The 24,380-nt window shown below is 51.7% G+C and overlaps 1 protein-coding gene across 1 annotated transcript in view; it reads right to left on the minus strand.

Annotated features, from left to right (window-relative positions):
• slc6a20 (solute carrier family 6 member 20) overlaps positions 1 to 19,163 on the minus strand; it is a gene marked incomplete at both ends in the record, with an annotated part of 33,337 nt that extends 14,174 nt beyond the window's left edge. The window contains one exon of the mRNA XM_079241183.1: positions 19,040 to 19,163. Coding sequence (XP_079097309.1) covers positions 19,040 to 19,163 — 124 coding nt within the window. The remainder of the gene's footprint in view (positions 1 to 19,039) is intronic.
• Positions 19,164 to 24,380: the final 5,217 nt, after the last annotated feature.

The following is a 24,380-nucleotide window of genomic DNA, read 5'->3' on the forward strand; positions in this document are numbered from 1 at the left end:
GATTGGATCAGACTGCAGCTGCTGGTGAAGAACCAGTAAACGTACAACCAGTAATAAACCTGCAGCGATTAGCTTTATCAGCAGAAAGCTCAGAGGTACCGCTCCACTGACCTGCAACCAGGAAGCAAGTCCTGTGCTTCCAGGACGGATGAATCGGTTAGTCAGCTCCAGCTTAATCATTCAGGAGGATTTATGACTGCCTGCAGGGATGATGGCGGCTTCAGGCGTTTTCTGTACGGCAGAGCCAAACAGCTGCTTCTAACACTGATGATGTTAATGAAGTGAAACTCCATGTTTAAAGGGATTTGTCAGGTTTTTTATTGTCTTTGGGTCAAACAATAACGCTTTGGACAGATGTAGGTCTGGATCAGATACCATCCTGATCGGACTGACTGGATAATATTTACATTACAACTATTCTGCGTTTTCTCAGGAACATTGACGAAGAGGGATGTAAGGTAGATGTCCAGACCCGGACTTGGACAGTCCTGGTTTAGACTTTTAACAACCACCAACACGCCACTGGCATCGTCTGAAACGGATCCAGGTGAGATGAACCCGTTTGAGTTGGTGCCTAAATCCTGCCATGTTGGTCATATATATTCTCAGCTATTCAACATTGAAAGACAGATGAACAACAAACGTTTATTTCACTCTCAGTCACGCATTTCATGTCATAACAAAACAACACCTGAGACGCGAAGCTGCCCGCTCCCAAATCTGTCCTTGTTCATGCTTCAAGTCGGATGGTTTCCAGCAAGAACAGATTCACATTTTACACCACTTTCATCATCATCTTCATCACGTTCATCATCAACATCATCTTCGTCATCAACATCACCTACATCATCACCACCTTCATCATTTTCATCATCATCATCACCTTCATCATCATCATCACCTTCATCATCTTCATCACCTTCATCGTCTTCATCATCAACATCACCTTCATCATCATCATCATCAACATTACCTTCATCATCTTCATCATCACTTTCATCATCATCATCTTCATCACGTTCATCATCAACATCATCTTCGTCATCAACATCACCTACATCATCACCACCTTCATCATTTTCATCATCATCATCATCATCATCACCTTCATCATCTTCATCACCTTCATCGTCTTCATCATCAACATCACCTTCATCATCATCATCATCAACATTACCTTCATCATCTTCATCATCACTTTCATCATCATCATCTTCATCACGTTCATCATCAACATCTTCGTCATCTTCATCACCATCACCTTCATCATCATCAACATTACCTTCATCATCTTCATCACCATCATCTTCATCACCTTCATCACTTTCATCATCAACATCATCTTCATCATCAACATCCTCTTCATCATCTTCATCATGATGAAGGAGGTGGAAGTAAATATCCACTAATAAAACTGTGATTCCAGTAATGACCTTTCTGCATTGACCACGCCCACTTCATGACGAATTTCCATCTTCAGAAAGCAGGAGTTCTCATGTGACCCGTTAGGCCCGCTTCAGTACGACGCTTTAGATCAGCTCTGTGTTGTGGTTTGATGTGCAACAAATCTTCGTCGTGTTCTGAGAGAATGATTTCAACCAGCAGAGGAAGTGTGAATCCAAGTCGTGTGGACAACAGGACATGATAAACATCCAGAACATGAACATTTGCAGTGAAATACCATTTCATACAGATGGATAAACATGTTCACACATCTATTAACGTGTTAAATAGATGTTCACTCACCATAACAGCCTGGTGTTATGGTGAGTGTGTGGACATTATAACTGTGGGTCGATCACACCTACAGTCAGGTGCTGCTTGTTTACTCTGGTTTATCTGTCAAACCCCTCGCTCACTTCACAGCTTCACATCGTCACTAAGCTCCGGCTCCCTTCCATACCAGCTGATCCGGATATCAGCAAAGTGGAGAAATGTTCCGGTCTGCGCCATGTGTCACAGGGAACGTGCAACAGCATGTTCTGCTGAGCTTTTCTGTGGGAAAAATGAAGATTGGGAAACATTGTGTGTAAGCATTTTTCTGCAAACCAGAACAGACCTGCTCCCTGTTTCAGCCTCACAGGAAGCAGTTCAGATGTCCTGTTAGTGTAAATGTGTCTCTCCACGTGCACGGGAAACCTCATACACACCGCTGGCACGCGCACGTGGCATGAGAGTAGATTCCCTCATTTTTCTCACAAGGATGGAAACTGGACATGGAACGGCTAGACCTGGACCACATTATGTGATCCAGGATGGAACCTGAACGTGGAACAGCCTGACCTGGACCACATCATGTGATCCAGGATGGAACCTGAACGTGGAACAGCCTGATGTGGACCACGTCATGTGATCCAGGATGGAACCTGGACGTGGAACAGCCTGATGTGGACCACGTCATGTGAACCAGGATGGAACCTGAACGTGGAACAGCCTGACCTGGACCACATCATGTGATCCAGGATGGAACCTGAACGTGGAACAGCCTGATGTGGACCACGTCATGTGATCCAGGATGGAACCTGGACGTGGAACAGCCTGATGTGGACCACGTCATGTGAACCAGGATGGAACCTGAACGTGGAACAGCCTGATGTGGACCACGTCATGTGAACCAGGATGGAACCTGAACGTGGAACAGCCAGACCTGGAACACATCATGTGATCCAGGATGGAACCTGAACGTGGAACAGCCTGACCTGGACCACATCATGTGATCCAGGATGGAAACTGAACGTGGAACAGCTTGACCTAGACCACATCATGTGATCCAGGATGGAATCTGAACGTGGAACAGCCTGATGTGGACCACGTCATGTGATCCAGGATGGAACCTGGACGTGGAACAGCCTGATGTGGACCACGTCATGTGAACCAGGATGGAACCTGAACGTGGAACAGCCTGATGTGGACCACGTCATGTGAACCAGGATGGAACCTGGACGTGGAACAGCCTGATGTGGACCACGTCATTTGAACCAGGATGGAACCTGAACGTGGAACAGCCAGACCTGGAACACATCATGTGATCCAGGATGGAACCTGGACGTGGAAAAGCCAGACCTGGACCACATCATGTGAACCAGGATGGAACCTGAACGTGGAACAGCCAGACCTGGAACACATCATGTGATCCAGGATGGAACCTGGACATGGAAAAGCCAGACCTGGACCGCATCATGTGAACCAGGATGGAACCTGGACATGGAACGGCCAGACCTGGACCACATCATGTGATCCAGGATGGAACCTGGACGTGGAAAAGCCAGACCTGGAACACATCATGTGATCCAGGATGGAACCTGAACGTGGAACGGCTTGACCTAGACCACATCATGTGATCCAGGATGGGACCTGGACGTGGAAAAGCCAGACCTGGAACACATCATGTGAACCAGGATGGAAGCTGAACGTGGAACAGCTTGACCTAGACCACATCATGTGATCCAGGATGGAACCTGGACGTGGAACAGCCTGATGTGGACCACATCATGTGATCCAGGATGGAACCTGGACGTGGAACAGCCTGATGTGGACCACATCATGTGATCCAGGATGGAACCTGGACGTGGAACAGCCTGACCTGGACCACATCATGTGATCCAGGATGGAACCTGAACGTGGAACGGCTTGACCTGGACCACATCATGTGATCCAGGATGGAACCTGAACGTGGAACAGCCAGACCTGGACCACATCATGTGATCCAGGATGTTACCTGGATGTGGAAAAGCCAGACCTGGAACACATCATGTGATCCAGGATGGAACCTGAACGTGGAACGGCTTGACCTAGACCACATCATGTGATCCAGGATGGGACCTGGACGTGGAAAAGCCAGACCTGGAACACATCATGTGAACCAGGATGGAACCTGAACGTGGTACAGCCTGACCTGGACCACATCATGTGATCCAGGATGGAACCTGAACGTGGAACAGCCTGACCTGGACCACATCATGTGATCCAGGATGGAACCTGGACGTGGAACAGCCTGACCTGGACCACATCATGTGATCCAGGATGGAACCTGAACGTGGAACAGCCAGACCTGGACAACATCATGTGATCCAGGATGGAACCTGAACGTGGAACAGCTTGACCTGGACCACATCATGTGATCCAGGATGGAACCTGAACGTGGAACGGCTTGACCTAGACCACATCATGTGATCCAGGATGGGACCTGGACGTGGAACAGCCTGAACTGGACCACATCATGTGATCTAGGATGGAACCTGAACGTGGAACAGCCTGACCTGGACCACATCATGTGATCCAGGATGTTACCTGAACGTGGAACAGCTTGACCTGGACCACATCATGTGATCCAGGATGGAACCTGAACGTGGAACAGTTTGACCTAGACCACATCATGTGATCCAGGATGGAACCTGAACGTGGAACAGCCTGACCTGGACCACATCATGTGATCCAGGATGGAACCTGAACGTGGAACGGCCTGACCTAGACCACATCATGTGAACCAGGATGGAACCTGGACATGGAACGGCCAGACCTGGACCACATCATGTGATCCAGGATGTTACCTGGACGTGGAACAGCCAGACCTGGACCACATCATGTGATTCAGGATGGAACCTGAACGTGGTACAGCCAGACCTGGACCACATTATGTGATCCAGGATGGAACCTGAACGTGGAACAGCTTGACCTAGACCACATCATGTGATCTAGGATGGAACCTGGACGTGGAACAGCCTGACCTGGACCACATCATGTGATCCAGGATGGAACCTGGACGTGGAACAGCCTGATGTGGACCACGTCATGTGAACCAGGATGGAACCTGGACGTGGAACAGCTTGACCTAGACCACATCATGTGATCTAGGATGGAACCTGGACGTGGTACAGCCAGACCTGGACCACATTATGTGATCCAGGATGGAACCTGAACGTGGAACAGCTTGACCTAGACCACATCATGTGATCTAGGATGGAACCTGGACGTGGAACAGCCTGACCTGGACCACATCATGTGATCCAGGATGGAACCTGGACGTGGAACAGCCTGATGTGGACCACGTCATTTGAACCAGGATAGAACCTGGACGTGGAACAGCCTGATGTGGACCACATCATGTGATCCATGATGGAACCTGGACGTGGAACAACCAGACCTGGAACACATCATGTGATCCAGGATGTTACCTGGACGTGGAACAGCCTGACCTGGACCACATCATGTGATCCAGGATGTTACCTGAACGTGGAACAGCCTGACCTGGACCACATCATGTGATCCAGGATGGAACCTGAACGTGGAACGGCTTGACCTAGACCACATCATGTGATCCAGGATGGGACCTGGACGTGGAACAGCCTGACCTGGACCACATCATGTGATCCAGGATGGAACCTGAACGTGGAACAGCTTGACCTAGACCACATCATGTGATCCAGGATGGAACCTGGACGTGGAACAGCCTGATGTGGACCACGTCATGTGAACCAGGATGGAACCTGGACGTGGAACAGCCTGATGTGGACCACATCATGTGATCCAGGATGGAACCTGGACGTGGAACAGCCTGATGTGGACCACGTCATGTGAACCAGGATGGAACCTGAACGTGGAACAGCCTGATGTGGACCACGTCATTTGAACCAGGATGGAACCTGAACGTGGAACAGCCAGACCTGGAACACATCATGTGATCCAGGATGGAACCTGGACGTGGAAAAGCCAGACCTGGACCACATCATGTGAACCAGGATGGAACCTGAACGTGGAACAGCCAGACCTGGAACACATCATGTGATCCAGGATGGAACCTGGACGTGGAAAAGCCAGACCTGGACCACATCATGTGAACCAGGATGGAACCTGGACATGGAACGGCCAGACCTGGACCACATCATGTGATCCAGGATGGAACCTGGACGTGGAAAAGCCAGACCTGGAACACATCATGTGATCCAGGATGGAACCTGAACGTGGAACGGCTTGACCTAGACCACATCATGTGATCCAGGATGGGACCTGGACGTGGAAAAGCCAGACCTGGAACACATCATGTGAACCAGGATGGAACCTGAACGTGTAACAGCTTGACCTAGACCACATCATGTGATCCAGGATGGAACCTGGACGTGGAACAGCCTGATGTGGACCACGTCATGTGAACCAGGATGGAACCTGGACGTGGAACAGCCTGATGTGGACCACATCATGTGATCCAGGATGGAACCTGGACGTGGAACAGCCTGACCTGGACCACATCATGTGATCCAGGATGGAACCTGGACGTGGAACAGCCTGACCTGGACCACATCATGTGATCCAGGATGGAACCTGAACGTGGAACAGCCAGACCTGGAACACATCATGTGATCCAGGATGGAACCTGGACGTGGAAAAGCCAGACCTGGACCACATCATGTGAACCAGGATGGAACCTGGACATGGAACGGCCAGACCTGGACCACATCATGTGATCCAGGATGGAACCTGAACGTGGAACGGCTTGACCTGGACCACATCATGTGATCCAGGATGGAACCTGAACGTGGAACAGCCAGACCTGGACCACATCATGTGATCCAGGATGGAACCTGAACGTGGAACAGCCTGACCTGGAACACATCATGTGATCCAGGATGGAACCTGAACGTGGAACGGCTTGACCTAGACCACATCATGTGAACCAGGATGGAACCTGGACGTGGAACAGCCTGACCTGGACCACATCATGTGATCCAGGATGGAACCTGAACGTGGAACAGCCTGACCTGGACCACATCATGTGATCCAGGATGGAACCTGAACGTGGAACAGCCAGACCTGGACAACATCATGTGATCCAGGATGGAACCTGAACGTGGAACAGCCTGACCTGGAACACATCATGTTATCCAGGATGGAACCTGGACGTGGAAAAGCCAGACCTGGACCACATCATGTGAACCAGGATGGAACCTGGACATGGAACGGCCAGACCTGGACCACATCATGTGATCCAGGATGTTACCTGGACGTGGAAAAGCCAGACCTGGAACACATCATGTGATCCAGGATGGAACCTGAACGTGGAACGGCTTGACCTAGACCACATCATGTGATCCAGGATGGGACCTGGACGTGGAAAAGCCAGACCTGGAACACATCATGTGAACCAGGATGGAACCTGAACGTGGAACGGCCAGACCTGGACCACATCATGTGATCCAGGATGTTACCTGGACGTGGAAAAGCCAGACCTGGAACACATCATGTGATCCAGGATGGAACCTGGACGTGGAACAGCCTGACCTGGAACACATCATGTGATCCAGGATGGAACCTGAACGTGGAACAGCCTGACCTGGACCACATCATGTGATCCAGGATGTTACCTGAACGTGGAACAGCTTGACCTAGACCACATCATGTGATCCAGGATGGAACCTGAACGTGGAACGGCTTGACCTAGACCACATCATGTGATCCAGGATGGGACCTGGACGTGGAAAAGCCAGACCTGGAACACATCATGTGATCCAGGATGGAACCTGAACGTGGAACAGCCTGACCTGGACCACATCATGTGATCCAGGATGTTACCTGAACGTGGAACAGCCTGACCTGGACCACATCATGTGATCCAGGATGGAACCTGAACGTGGAACAGCCTGACCTGGACCACATCATGTGATCCAGGATGGAACCTGAACGTGGAACAGCCTGACCTGGACCACATCATGTGATCCAGGATGGAACCTGAACGAGGAACAGCCTGACCTGGACCACATCATGTGATCCAGGATGGAACCTGAACGTGGAACAGTTTGACCTAGACCACATCATGTGATCCAGGATGGAACCTGAACGTGGAACAGCCTGGCCTGGACCACATCATGTGATCCAGGATGGAACCTGAACGTGGAACGGCTTGACCTAGACCACATCATGTCATCCAGGATGGAACCTGAAGGTGGAACAGCTTGACCTAGACCACATCATGTGAACCAGGATGGAACCTGGACATGGAACGGCCAGACCTGGACCACATCATGTGATCCAGGATGTTACCTGAACGTGGAACAGCTTGACCTAGACCACATCATGTGAACCAGGATGTTACCTGGACGTGGAACAGCTTGACCTAGACCACATCATGTGATCCAGGATGGAACCTGAACGTGGAACAGCCAGACCTGGACCACATCATGTGATCCAGGATGTTACCTGAACGTGGAACAGCTTGACCTAGACCACATCATGTGAACCAGGATGTTACCTGGACGTGGAACAGCCTGACCTAGACCACATCATGTGATCCAGGATGGAACCTGAACGTGGAACAGCCAGACCTAGAACACATCATGTGATCCAGGATGGGACCTGGACGTGGAAAAGCCAGACCTGGAACACATCATGTGAACCAGGATGGAACCTGGACGTGGAACAGCCTGACCTGGACCACATCATGTGATCCAGGATGGAACCTGAACGTGGAACAGCCTGACCTGGACCACATCATGTGATCCAGGATGTTACCTGAACGTGGAACAGCTTGACCTAGACCACATCATGTGATCCAGGATGGAACCTGAACGTGGAACAGCCTGACCTGGACCACGTCAAGTGATCCAGGATGGAACCTGAACGTGGAACAGTTTGACCTGGAACACATCATGTGATCCAGGATGGAACCTGGACGTGGAACAGCCTGACCTGGACCACATCATGTGATCCAGGATGGAACCTGGACGTGGAACAGCATGACCTGGAACACATCATGTGATCCAGGATGGAACCTGAACGTGGAACAGCCTGACCTGGACCACATCATGTGATCCAGGATGGAACCTGAAGGTGGAACAGCTTGACCTAGACCACATCATGTGAACCAGGATGGAACCTGGACATGGAACGGCCAGACCTGGACCACATCATGTGATCCAGGATGTTACCTGGACGTGGAACAGCCAGACCTGGACCACATCATGTGATTCAGGATGGAACCTGAACGTGGTACAGCCAGACCTGGACCACATTATGTGATCCAGGATGGAACCTGAACGTGGAACAGCTTGACCTAGACCACATCATGTGAACCAGGATGGAACCTGGACATGGAACGGCCAGACCTGGACCACATCATGTGATCCAGGATGTTACCTGGACGTGGAACAGCCAGACCTGGACCACATCATGTGATTCAGGATGGAACCTGAACGTGGAACAGCTTGACCTAGACCACATCATGTGATCCAGGATGGAACCTGGACGTGGAACAGCCTGACCTGGACCACATCATGTGATCCAGGATGGAACCTGGACGTGGAACAGCCTGATGTGGACCACGTCATGTGAACCAGGATGGAACCTGGACGTGGAACAGCCTGATGTGGACCACGTCATGTGAACCAGGATAGAACCTGGACGTGGAACAGCCTGATGTGGACCACATCATGTGATCCATGATGGAACCTGGACGTGGAACAGCCTGATGTGGACCACGTCATGTGATCCAGGATGGAACCTGGACGTGGAACAGCCTGATGTGGACCACGTCATGTGAACCAGGATGGAACCTGAACGTGGAACAGCCTGATGTGGACCACATCATGTGATCCAGGATGGAACCTGGACGTGGAAAAGCCAGACTTGGACCACATCATGTGAACCAGGATGGAACCTGAACGTGGAACAGCTTGACCTAGACCACATCATGTGATCCAGGATGGAACCTGGACGTGGAACAGCCTGATGTGGACCACGTCATGTGAACCAGGATGGAACCTGGACGTGGAACAGCCTGATGTGGACCACGTCATGTGATCCATGATGGAACCTGGACGTGGAACAGCCTGATGTGGACCACATCATGTGATCCAAGATGGAACCTGGACGTGGAACAGCCTGATGTGGACCACGTCATGTGAACCAGGATGGAACCTGAACGTGGAACAGCCTGATGTGGACCACATCATGTGATCCAGGATGGAACCTGGACGTGGAAAAGCCAGACCTGGACCACATCATGTGAACCAGGATGGAACCTGGACATGGAACAGCCAGACCTGGACCACATCATGTGATCCAGGATGTTACCTGGACGTGGAAAAGCCAGACCTGGAACACATCATGTGATCCAGGATGGAACCTGGACGTGGAACAGCCAGACCTGGACCACATCATGTGATCCAGGATGTTACCTGGACGTGGAAAAGCCTGACCTGGAACACATCATGTGATCCAGGATGGAACCTGGACGTGGAACAGCCTGACCTGGACCACATCATGTGATCCAGGATGGGACCTGGACGTGGAACAGCCTGAACTGGACCACATCATGTGATCTAGGATGGAACCTGAACGTGGAACAGCCTGACCTGGACCACATCATGTGATCCAGGATGTTACCTGAACGTGGAACAGCTTGACCTGGACCACATCATGTGATCCAGGATGGAACCTGAACGTGGAACAGTTTGACCTAGACCACATCATGTGAACCAGGATGGAACCTGGACATGGAACGGCCAGACCTGGACCACATCATGTGATCCAGGATGTTACCTGGACGTGGAACAGCCAGACCTGGACCACATCATGTGATTCAGGATGGAACCTGAACGTGGTACAGCCAGACCTGGACCACATTATGTGATCCAGGATGGAACCTGAACGTGGAACAGCTTGACCTAGACCACATCATGTGAACCAGGATGGAACCTGGACATGGAACGGCCAGACCTGGACCACATCATGTGATCCAGGATGTTACCTGGACGTGGAGCAGCCAGACCTGGACCACATCATGTGATTCAGGATGGAACCTGAACGTGGTACAGCCAGACCTGGACCACATTATGTGATCCAGGATGGGACCTGGACGTGGAACAGCCTGACCTGGACCACATCATGTGATCCAGGATGGAACCTGAACGTGGAACAGCTTGACCTAGACCACATCATGTGATCCAGGATGGAACCTGGACGTGGAACAGCCTGATGTGGACCACGTCATGTGAACCAGGATGGAACCTGGACGTGGAACAGCCTGATGTGGACCACATCATGTGATCCAGGATGGAACCTGGACGTGGAACAGCCTGATGTGGACCACGTCATGTGAACCAGGATGGAACCTGAACGTGGAACAGCCTGATGTGGACCACGTCATTTGAACCAGGATGGAACCTGAACGTGGAACAGCCAGACCTGGAACACATCATGTGATCCAGGATGGAACCTGGACGTGGAAAAGCCAGACCTGGACCACATCATGTGAACCAGGATGGAACCTGAACGTGGAACAGCCAGACCTGGAACACATCATGTGATCCAGGATGGAACCTGGACGTGGAAAAGCCAGACCTGGACCACATCATGTGAACCAGGATGGAACCTGGACATGGAACGGCCAGACCTGGACCACATCATGTGATCCAGGATGGAACCTGGACGTGGAAAAGCCAGACCTGGAACACATCATGTGATCCAGGATGGAACCTGAACGTGGAACGGCTTGACCTAGACCACATCATGTGATCCAGGATGGGACCTGGACGTGGAAAAGCCAGACCTGGAACACATCATGTGATCCAGGATGGAACCTGGACGTGGAACAGCCTGATGTGGACCACGTCATGTGAACCAGGATGGAACCTGAACGTGGAACAGCCTGATGTGGACCACATCATGTGATCCAGGATGGAACCTGGACGTGGAAAAGCCAGACTTGGACCACATCATGTGAACCAGGATGGAACCTGAACGTGGAACAGCTTGACCTAGACCACATCATGTGATCCAGGATGGAACCTGGACGTGGAACAGCCTGATGTGGACCACGTCATGTGAACCAGGATGGAACCTGGACGTGGAACAGCCTGATGTGGACCACGTCATGTGATCCATGATGGAACCTGGACGTGGAACAGCCTGATGTGGACCACATCATGTGATCCAAGATGGAACCTGGACGTGGAACAGCCTGATGTGGACCACGTCATGTGAACCAGGATGGAACCTGAACGTGGAACAGCCTGATGTGGACCACATCATGTGATCCAGGATGGAACCTGGACGTGGAAAAGCCAGACCTGGACCACATCATGTGAACCAGGATGGAACCTGGACATGGAACAGCCAGACCTGGACCACATCATGTGATCCAGGATGTTACCTGGACGTGGAAAAGCCAGACCTGGAACACATCATGTGATCCAGGATGGAACCTGGACGTGGAACAGCCAGACCTGGACCACATCATGTGATCCAGGATGTTACCTGGACGTGGAAAAGCCTGACCTGGAACACATCATGTGATCCAGGATGGAACCTGGACGTGGAACAGCCTGACCTGGACCACATCATGTGATCCAGGATGGGACCTGGACGTGGAACAGCCTGAACTGGACCACATCATGTGATCTAGGATGGAACCTGAACGTGGAACAGCCTGACCTGGACCACATCATGTGATCCAGGATGTTACCTGAACGTGGAACAGCTTGACCTGGACCACATCATGTGATCCAGGATGGAACCTGAACGTGGAACAGTTTGACCTAGACCACATCATGTGAACCAGGATGGAACCTGGACATGGAACGGCCAGACCTGGACCACATCATGTGATCCAGGATGTTACCTGGACGTGGAACAGCCAGACCTGGACCACATCATGTGATTCAGGATGGAACCTGAACGTGGTACAGCCAGACCTGGACCACATTATGTGATCCAGGATGGAACCTGAACGTGGAACAGCTTGACCTAGACCACATCATGTGAACCAGGATGGAACCTGGACATGGAACGGCCAGACCTGGACCACATCATGTGATCCAGGATGTTACCTGGACGTGGAGCAGCCAGACCTGGACCACATCATGTGATTCAGGATGGAACCTGAACGTGGTACAGCCAGACCTGGACCACATTATGTGATCCAGGATGGAACCTGAACGTGGAACAGCTTGACCAAGACCACATCATGTGATCCAGGATGGAACCTGGACGTGGAACAGCCTGACCTGGACCACATCATGTGATCCAGGATGGAACCTGGACGTGGAACAGCCTGATGTGGACCACGTCATGTGAACCAGGATGGAACCTGGACGTGGAACAGCCTGATGTGGACCACGTCATTTGAACCAGGATAGAACCTGGACGTGGAACAGCCTGATGTGGACCACATCATGTGATCCATGATGGAACCTGGACGTGGAACAGCCAGACCTGGAACACATCATGTGATCCAGGATGTTACCTGGACGTGGAAAAGCCTGACCTGGACCACATCATGTGATCCAGGATGTTACCTGAACGTGGAACAGCCTGACCTGGACCACATCATGTGATCCAGGATGGAACCTGAACGTGGAACAGCCTGACCTGGACCACATCATGTGATCCAGGATGTTACCTGAACGTGGAACAGCTTGACCTGGACCACATCATGTGATCCAGGATGGAACCTGAACGTGGAACAGTTTGACCTAGACCACATCATGTGATCCAGGATGGAACCTGAACGTGGAACAGCCTGACCTGGACCACATCATGTGATCCAGGATGGAACCTGAACGTGGAACGGCCTGACCTAGACCACATTATGTGATCCAGGATGGAACCTGGACATGGAACGGCCAGACCTGGACCACATCATGTGATCCAGGATGTTACCTGGACGTGGAACAGCCAGATCTGGACCACATCATGTGATTCAGGATGGAACCTGAACGTGGTACAGCCAGACCTGGACCACATTATGTGATCCAGGATGGAACCTGAACGTGGAACAGCTTGACCTAGACCACATCATGTGAACCAGGATGGAACCTGGACATGGAACGGCCAGACCTGGACCACATCATGTGATCCAGGATGTTACCTGGACGTGGAAAAGCCAGACCTGGAACACATCATGTGATCCAGGATGGAACCTGGACGTGGAACAGCCAGACCTGGACCACATCATGTGATCCAGGATGTTACCTGGACGTGGAAAAGCCTGACCTGGAACACATCATGTGATCCAGGATGGAACCTGGACGTGGAACAGCCTGACCTGGACCACATCATGTGATCCAGGATGGGACCTGGACGTGGAACAGCCTGAACTGGACCACATCATGTGATCTAGGATGGAACCTGAACGTGGAACAGCCTGACCTGGACCACATCATGTGATCCAGGATGTTACCTGAACGTGGAACAGCTTGACCTGGACCACATCATGTGATCCAGGATGGAACCTGAACGTGGAACAGTTTGACCTAGACCACATCATGTGAACCAGGATGGAACCTGGACATGGAACGGCCAGACCTGGACCACATCATGTGATCCAGGATGTTACCTGGACGTGGAACAGCCAGACCTGGACCACATCATGTGATTCAGGATGGAACCTGAACGTGGTACAGCCAGACCTGGACCACATTATGTGATCCAGGATGGAACCTGAACGTGGAACAGCTTGACCTAGACCACATCATGTGAACCAGGATGGAACCTGGACATGGAACGGCCAGACCTGGACCACATCATGTGATCCAGGATGTTACCTGGACGTGGAGCAGCCAGACCTGGACCACATCATGTGATTCAGGATGGAACCTGAACGTGGTACAGCCAGACCTGGACCACATTATGTGATCCAGGATGGAACCTGAACGTGGAACAGCTTGACCAAGACCACATCATGTGATCCAGGATGGAACCTGGACGTGGAACAGCCTGACCTGGACCACATCATGTGATCCAGGATGGAACCTGGACGTGGAACAGCCTGATGTGGACCACGTCATGTGAACCAGGATGGAACCTGGACGTGGAACAGCCTGATGTGGACCACGTCATTTGAACCAGGATAGAACCTGGACGTGGAACAGCCTGATCTGGACCACATCATGTGATCCATGATGGAACCTGGACGTGGAACAGCCAGACCTGGAACACATCATGTGATCCAGGATGTTACCTGGACGTGGAAAAGCCTGACCTGGACCACATCATGTGATCCAGGATGTTACCTGAACGTGGAACAGCCTGACCTGGACCACATCATGTGATCCAGGATGGAACCTGAACGTGGAACAGCCTGACCTGGACCACATCATGTGATCCAGGATGTTACCTGAACGTGGAACAGCTTGACCTGGACCACATCATGTGATCCAGGATGGAACCTGAACGTGGAACAGTTTGACCTAGACCACATCATGTGATCCAGGATGGAACCTGAACGTGGAACAGCCTGACCTGGACCACATCATGTGATCCAGGATGGAACCTGAACGTGGAACGGCCTGACCTAGACCACATTATGTGATCCAGGATGGAACCTGGACATGGAACGGCCAGACCTGGACCACATCATGTGATCCAGGATGTTACCTGGACGTGGAACAGCCAGATCTGGACCACATCATGTGATTCAGGATGGAACCTGAACGTGGTACAGCCAGACCTGGACCACATTATGTGATCCAGGATGGAACCTGAACGTGGAACAGCTTGACCTAGACCACATCATGTGAACCAGGATGGAACCTGGACATGGAACGGCCAGACCTGGACCACATCATGTTATCCAGGATGTTACCTGGACGTGGAGCAGCCAGACCTGGACCACATCATGTGATTCAGGATGGAACCTGAACGTGGTACAGCCAGACCTGGACCACATCATGTGATCCAGGATGTTACCTGGACGTGGAACAGCCTGATGTGGACCACGTCATGTGATCCAGGATGGAACCTGGACGTGGAACAGCCAGACCTGGACCACATCATGTGATCCAGGATGGAACCTGAACGTGGAACAGCCTGATGTGGACCACGTCATGTGATCCAGGATGGAACCTGGACGTGGAACAGCCTGACCTGGACCACATCATGTGATCCAGGATGGAACCTGAACGTGGAACAGCCTGATGTGGACCACATCATGTGATCCAGGATGGAACCTGAACGTGGAACAGCCTGATGTGGACCACGTCATGTGATCCAGGATGGAACCTGGACGTGGAACAGCCTGATGTGGACCACGTCATGTGATCCAGGATGGAACCTGAACGTGGAACAGCCTGATGTGGACCACATCATGTGATCCAGGATGGAACCTGGACGTGGAACAGCCTGATGTGGACCACGTCATGTGTTCCAGGATGGAACCTGGACGTGGAACAGCCAGACCTGGACCACGTCATGGGATCCGGGATGGAACCTGAACGTGGAACAGACTGATGTGGACCACGTCATGTGATCCAGGATGGAACCTGGACGTGGAACAGCCTGATGTGGACCACGTCATGTGTTCCAGGATGGAACCTGGACGTGGAACAGCCAGACCTGGACCACATCATGTGATCCAGGATGGAACCTGGACGTGGAACAGCCTGATGTGGACCACATCATGTGATCCAGGATGGAACCTGAACGTGGAACAGCCTGATGTGGACCACATCATGTGATCCAGGATGGAACCTGAACGTGGAACAGCCTGATGTGGACCACATCATGTGATCCAGGATGGAACCCGAACGTGGAACAGCCTGATGTGGACCACATCATGTGATCCAGGATGGAACCTGAACGTGGAACAGCCTGATGTGGACCACATCATGTGATCCAGGATGGAACCTGAACGTGGAACAGCCAGATTTGGACCACATCATGTGATCCAGGATGGAACCTGGACGTGGAACAGCCTGATGTGGACCACGTCATGTGATCCAGGATGGAACCTGGACGTGGAACAGCCAGACCTGGACCACATCATGTGATCCAGGATGGAACCTGGGCGTGGAACGGCCTGATGTGCACCACGTCATGTGAACCAGGATGGAACCTGGACGTGGAACAGCCTGATGTGGACCACGTCATGTGAACCAGGATAGAACCTGGACGTGGAACAGCCTGACCTGGACCACATCATGTGATCCAGGATGGAACCTGAACGTGGAACAGCCTGACCTAGACCACATCATGTGATCCAGGATGGAACCTGGACGTGGAACAGCCTGACCTGGACCACGTCATGTGATCCAGGATGGAACCTGAACGTGGAACAGCTTGACCTGGACCACATCATGTGATCCAGGATGGAACCTGGACGTGGTACAGCCTGATGTGGACCACGTCATGTGATCCAGGATGGAACCTGGACGTGGAACAGCCTGATGTGGACCACGTCACGTGATCCAGGATGGAACCTGGACGTGGAACAGCCTGATGTGGACCACGTCACGTGATCCAGGATGGAACCTGGACGTGGAACAGCCTGATGTGGACCACGTCATGTGATCCAGGATGGAACCTGGACGTGGAACAGCCTGATGTGGACCACGTCACGTGATCCAGGATGGAACCTGGACGTGGAACAGCCTGATGTGGACCACGTCACGTGATCCAGGATGGAACCTGGACGTGGAACAGCCTGATGTGGACCACGTCACGTGATCCAGGATGGAACCTGGACGTGGAACAGCCTGATGTGGACCACGTCATGTGATCCAGGATGGAACCTGGACGTGGAACAGCCTGATGTGGACCACGTCATGTGATCCAGGATGGAACCTGGACGTGGAACAGCCTGATGTGGACCACGTCATGTGATCCAGGATGGAACCTGAACGTGCAACAGCCTGATGTGGACCACATCATGTGATCCAGGATGGAACCCGAACGTGGAACAGCCTGACCTGGACCACGTCATGTGATCCAGGATGGAACCTGGACGTGGAACAGCCAGACCTGGACCACATCATGTGATCCAGGATGGAACCTGAACGTGGAACAGCCTGATGTGGACCACATCATGTGAACCAGGATGGAACCTGAACGTGGAACAGCCTGATGTGGACCACATCATGTGATCCAGGATGGAACCTGGACGTGGAACAGCCAGACCTGGAACACATCTTGTGATCCAGGATGGAACCTGGACGTGGAACAGCCCGACCTGGACCACATCATGTGATCCAGGATGGAACCTGAACGTGGAACAGCCTGATTTGGACCACATCATGTGATCCAGGATGGAACCTGAACGTGGAACAGCCTGATTTGGACCACATCATGTGATCCAGGATGGAACCTGAACGTGGAACAGCCTGATGTGGACCACATCATGTGATCCAGGATGGAACCTGGACGTGGAACAGCCTGACCTGGACCGCGTCATGTGATCCAGGATGGAACCTGAACGTGGAACAGCCTGACCTGGACCACATCATGTGATCCAGGATGGAACCTGAACGTGGAACAGCCTGACCTGGACCGCGTCATGTGAACCAGGATGGAACCTGAACGTGGAACAGCCTGATGTGGACCACATCATGTGATCCAGGATGGAACCTGGACGTGGAACAGCCTGATGTGGACCACGTCATGTGATCCAGGATGGAACCTGAACGTGGAACAGCCTGATGTGGACCACATCATGTGATCCAGGATGGAACCTGGACGTGGAACAGCCTGAAATCCTGCACTTAAAACAACCCAAATATGTAGGATCTTTACAACAACTAGTTACTTACAACTAGTTACTTACAACTAGTAGGTTACTTTCTTAGCTCCGGTTATCTGTCTTTTGGCTACTTTACTGGAAACTACTGGAAAAAATTTTCATGACGTTTTTTCTGGGAACGGGTCTCATGTTTGGAAGGATCCGGATCACCCTCCGGACCGGCAGAGATGATCCAGTTTTCAGTCCTGGTCCTGAAAGCAGCGGGTTTATGTCTGCACATGCAGACCGGACAGTTTCACTGATGTGGACTGACTGTTACGCAACACGTCCTGGTCTCCCTGCTGGATGCAGGACCAGGTAGCGGCTCCACAGTGCGCGTGAACAATAGCGCAGTCTGATGGAAATTTACCACCAAGCCGCGCGGAGTCTCGCACTGATGCACAGAGAAAAGTCAGAAATCTTTCATTTGGATCTGAACTCAACAGCAAAGAGTTTAATCTGCCTTTCCGCGTGATGGCGACAGAAAACTCAGTGAACAACGCGGAGCAACAGGCTGCGTGATGGATGGATTTTATAGATTTTATGGAGCAGACTCACCTCCGCCGTGCATCTGACACAGGTACGGGAAGCGCCACACGTTCCCCAGACCCACGGCATAGGAAACACACGCCAGAAGAAACTGCGTGGGGGAGTCCCAACTATCTCGAGCATCTTTGTCCATGTCTGCGCTCCGCGCACGCGTCCAGATTTGACCACAGTTGCAGCGCACCAGCGGCGGGTGTGTGCGCGCGGCGGTGCAGCGGCTTTTAAGGCTCCCTCTCTGGTCCAGGGTCAAAGGAGGAGGGTCTTCTTTCAGCTGTTGACTACAGCTACCGTCAACCTTTGGACACAACGCGTCGCAAAGCTTCCTGGGAAATGAAGTTCACAGGTGAGAATACGTCAGTTGGTGACGTCACACAAAGTTTTGATGACAAAGTAATAAAAAAAAGAATATGTTGACAGAAGGTGCAGTGGGCGGGGCTAAAATGAAGACTGTCCCCTGTGGAACCAGGTCTAACGGGAAGACAGTAATCTGTGGAACCGGGTCTAATTAGAAGACTGTCCAATGTGGAACGAGGTCGAATTGGAAGACTGTCTTCTTTAAAACCACGTCTAACGGGAAGACTGTCCCCTGTGGAACCAGGTCTAACAGGAAGACTGTCCTCTGTGGAACCAGGTCTAGAACGAAGACTGTCCCCTGCGGAACCAGGTCTAACAGGAAGACTGTCCTCTGTGGAACCAGGTCTAGAACGAAGACTGTCCCCTGCGGAACCAGGTCTATTAGGAAGACTGTCCCCTGCGGAACCAGGTCTAATCGGATGACTGTCCCCTGTGGAACCAGGTCCAAAGTGAAAACTGTCCTCTGTGTAACCAGGTCTAAAGGGAAGACTGTATTCTGTGGAACCAGGTCTAGACGGAAGACTGTCCCCTGTGGAACCAGGTCTAACGGGAAAAGTGTCGTCTTTGGAACCAGGTCTAGAAGGAAGACTTTCTCCCGTGGAACCAGGTTTAACGGGAAGACAGTAATCTGTGGAACCAGGTCCAATGGGAAGACTGTCCTCTGTGGAACCGGGTCTAATTGGAAGACTGTCCCCGGTGGAACCAGGTCTAATGGGGAGACTGTCCCCTGTGGAACCAGGTCTAACGGGAAAACTGTCTCCTGTGGAACCAGGTCTAATTGGAAAATTTGCCTTATGGAAGCAGGTCTAGAAGGAAGACTGTCCCCTGTGGAACCAGGTCTAGAAGGAAGACTGTCCTCTGTAGAACCAGGACTAGATGGAAGACTGTCCCCTGTGGAACCAGGTCTAATGGGAAGACTGTCCCCTCTGTAACCAGGTCTAACAGGAAGACTTGTCCTCTGTGGAACCAGGTCTCACCGGAAGACTGTCCACTGTGGTATCAGGTCTGATGGGCAGACTGTCCCCTGTGGAACGAGGTCTAACGGTAGCACTGTCCTCTGTGGAACCAGGTCTAGAAGGAAGACTGTCGCCTGTGGAACGAGGTCTAACGGGAAGACTGTCCTCTGTGGAACCAGGTCTAGAATGAAGACTGTCCCCTGTGGAACCAGGTCTAGAAGGAAGACTTTCTCCTGTGGAACCAGGTCTAAACGGAAAACTGTCCTCTGTGTGACAAGGTCGAGAAGGAAGACTGTCCCCTGTGGAACCAGGTCTAATGGGAAGACAGTAATCTGTGGAACCAGGTCCAATGGGAAAACTGTCCCTGGTGGAACCAGGTCTAATGGGGAGACTGTCCCTTGTGGAACCAGGTCAAACGGTAAGACTCTCCTCTGTGGAACCAGGTCTAGAAGGAAGACTGTCCCCTGTGGAACCAGGTCTAATAGGAAGACTGTCCCCTTTGGAACCAGGTCTAGACAGGAGACTGTCCCTTGTGGAACCAGGTCTACCGGGAAGACTTTCCTCTGTGGAACCAGGTCTAGAATGAAGAGAGTCATCTGTGAAATCAGGTCCAATGGGAAGACTGTCCCCATTGGAACGAGGTCTAACAGTAGGACTGTCCTCTGTGGAACCAGGTCGAACTGGAAGACTGTCCCCATTGGAACCAGGTCTAACGGTAGGACTGTCCTCTGTGGAACGAGGTCGAACTGGAAGACTGTCTTCTTTAGAACCACGTCTAACGGGAATACTGTCCCCTGTGGATCCAGGTCTAATGGGAAGACTGTCCCCTGTGGAACAAGGTGTAACGGGAAGACTGTCCCCTGTGGAACCAGGTCTAACGGGAAGATTGTCCCCTGTGGAACCAGGTTTAAAGGGAAAACTGTCCCCTGTGGAACCAGGTCTAATTGGAAAATTGTCCCTTATGGAACCAGGTCTAGAAGGAATATTGTCCCTTGTGGAACCACGTCTAATGGGAAGGCAGTCATCTGTGGAACCAGGTCCAATGGGAAGACTGTCCCTGGTGGAACCAGGTCTAATGGGGAGACTGTCCCTTGTGGAACCAGGTCAAACGGTAAGACTCTCCTCTGTGGAACCAGGTCTAGAAGGAAGACTGTCCCCTGTGGAACCAGGTCTAATGGGAAGACAGTATTCTGTGGAACCAGGTCCAATGGGAAGACTGTCCCTGGTGGAACCAGGTCTAATGGGGGGACTGTCCCTTGTGGAACCAGGTCTAATCGGATGACTGTCCCCTGTGGAACCAGGTCTAACGGTAAGACTGTATTCTGTGGAACCAGGTCTAGAAGGAAGACTGTCGCCTGTGGAATCAGGTCCAATGGGAAGACTGTCCCCGTTGGAACGAGGTCTAACGGTAGCACTGTCCTCTGTGGAACCAGTTCTAACAGGAAGACTGTCCCCTGTTGAACCAGGTCTAAAGGGAAAAGTGTTGTCTTTGGAACCAGGTCTAGAAGGATAACTGTCCCCTTGTGGAACCAGGTCGAACAGGAAGACTTTCTCCTCTGGAACCAGGTCTAACAGGAAGACTGTCCCCTGTGGAACCAGTTCTAACAAGAAGACTTTCCTCTGTTGAACCAGGTCTAACGGGAAGACTGTTCCCTGTGGAACCAGGTCGAACTGGAAGACTGTCCCCTTTGGAACCAGGTCTAGAAAGGAGACTGTCCCTTGTGGAACCAGGTCTACCGGGAAGACTTTCCTCTGTGGAACCAGGTCTAGAATGAAGAGAGTCATCTGTGAAATCAGGTCCAATGGGAAGACTGTCCCCATTGGAACGAGGCCTAACAGTAGGACTGTCCTCTGTGGAACCAGGTTGAACTGGAAGACTGTCCCCATTGGAACCAGGTCTAACGGTAGGACTGTCCTCTGTGGAACGAGGTCGAACTGGAAGACTGTCTTCTTTAGAATCACGTCTAACGGGAATACTGTCCCCTGTGGATCCAGGTCTAACAGGAAGACTGTCCCCTGTGGAACCAGGTCTAATGGGAAGACAGTCCCCTGTGGAACAAGGTGTAATGGGAAGACTGTCCCCTGTGGAACCAGGTCTAACGGGAAGATTGCCCCCTGTGGAACCAGGTTTAAAGGGGAAACTGTCCCCTGTGGAACCAGGTCTAATTGCAAAATTGTCCCTTATGGAACCAGGTCTAGAAGGAATATTGTCCCTTGTGGAACCACGTCTAATGGGAAGGCAGTCATCTGTGGAACCAGGTGTAACGGGAATCCGGTCCTCTGTGGAACCAGGTCTAGAAGGTAGACAGTCATCTGTGAAATCAGGTCCAATGGGAAGACTCTCCCCATTGGAACGAGGTCTAACGGTAGCACTGTCCTCTGTGGAACCAGTTCTAACAGGAAGACTGTCCCCTGTGGAACCAGGTCTAAAGGGAAAAGTGTTGTCTTTGGAACCAGGTCTAGAAGGATAAATGTCCCCTTGTGGAACGAGTTCGAAAAGGAAGACTTTCTCCTCTGGAACCAGGTCTAACAGGAAGACTGTCCCCTGTGGAACCAGTTCTAACGAGAAGACTGTCCTCTGTTGAACCAGGTCTAACGGGAAGACTGTCGCCTGTGTAACCAGGTCGAACTGGAAGACTGTCTTCTTTAGAACCACGTTTTACGAGAATACTGTCCCCTGTGGAACCAGGTCGAACTGGAAGACTGTCTTCTTTAGAACCACGTTTTACGAGAATACTGTCCCCTGTGGAACCAGGTCAAACAGGAAGACTGTCCCCTGTGGAACCAGGTCTAATGGGAAGACAGTCCCCTGTGGAACCAGGTGTAACGGGAAGACTGTCCCTGTGGAACCAGGTCTAGAAAGGAGACTGTCCCTTGTGGAACCAGGTCTACCGGGAAGACTTTCCTCTGTGGAACCAGGTCTAGAATGAACAGAGTCATCTGTGAAATCAGGTCCAATGGGAAGACTGTCCCCATTGGAACGAGGTCTAACAGTAGGACTGTCCTCTGTGGAACCAGGTCGAACTGGAAGACTGTCCCCATTGGAACCAGGTCTAACGGTAGGACTGTCCTCTGTGGAACGAGGTCGAACTGGAAGACTGTCGTCTTTAGAACCACGTCTTACGGGAATACTGTCCCCTGTGGAACCAGGTCTAACAGGAAGACTGTCCCCTGTGGAACCAGGTCTAATGGGAAGATTGTCCCCTGTGGAACCAGGTCTAATGGGAAGACAGTCCCCTGTGGAACAAGGTGTAACGGGAAGACTGTCCCCTGTGGAACCAGGTCTAACGGGAAGATTGCCCCCTGTGGAACCAGGTTTAAAGGGAAAACTGTCCCCTGTGGAACCAGGTCTAATTGCAAAATTGTCCCTTATGGAACCAGGTCTAGAAGGAATATTGTTCCTTGTGGAACCACGCCTAATGGGAAGGCAGTCATCTGTGGAACCAGGTGTAACGGGAATCCGGTCCTCTGTGGAACCAGGTCTAGAAGGTAGACAGTCATCTGTGAAATCAGGTCCAATGGGAAGACTCTCCCCATTGGAACGAGGTCTAACGGTAGCACTGTCCTCTGTGGAACCAGTTCTAACAGGAAGACTGTCCCCTGTTGAACCAGGTCTAAAGGGAAAAGTGTTGTCTTTGAAACCAGGTCTAGAAGGATAAATGTCCCCTTGTGGAACCAGGTCGAACAGGAAGACTTTCTCCTCTGGAACCAGGTCTAACAGGAAGACTGTCCCCTGTGGAACCAGTTCTAACGAGAAGACTGTCCTCTGTTGAACCAGGTCTAACGGGAAGACTGTCGCCTGTGTAACCAGGTCGAACTGGAAGACTGTCTTCTTTAGAACCACGTTTTACGAGAATACTGTCCCCTGTGGAACCCGGTCGAACTGGAAGACTGTCTTCTTTAGAACCACGTTTTACGAGAATACTGTCCCCTGTGGAACCAGGTCTAACAGGAAGACTGTCCCCTGTGGAACCAGGTCTAATGGGAAGACAGTCCCCTGTGGAACCAGGTGTAACGGGAAGACTGTCCCCTGTGGAACCAGG

The sequence above is a fragment of the Telmatherina bonti genome (genome assembly GCF_933228915.1).
Source record: "Telmatherina bonti genome assembly, chromosome: 5".
Taxonomy (NCBI): Eukaryota; Metazoa; Chordata; class Actinopteri; order Atheriniformes; family Telmatherinidae; genus Telmatherina; species Telmatherina bonti.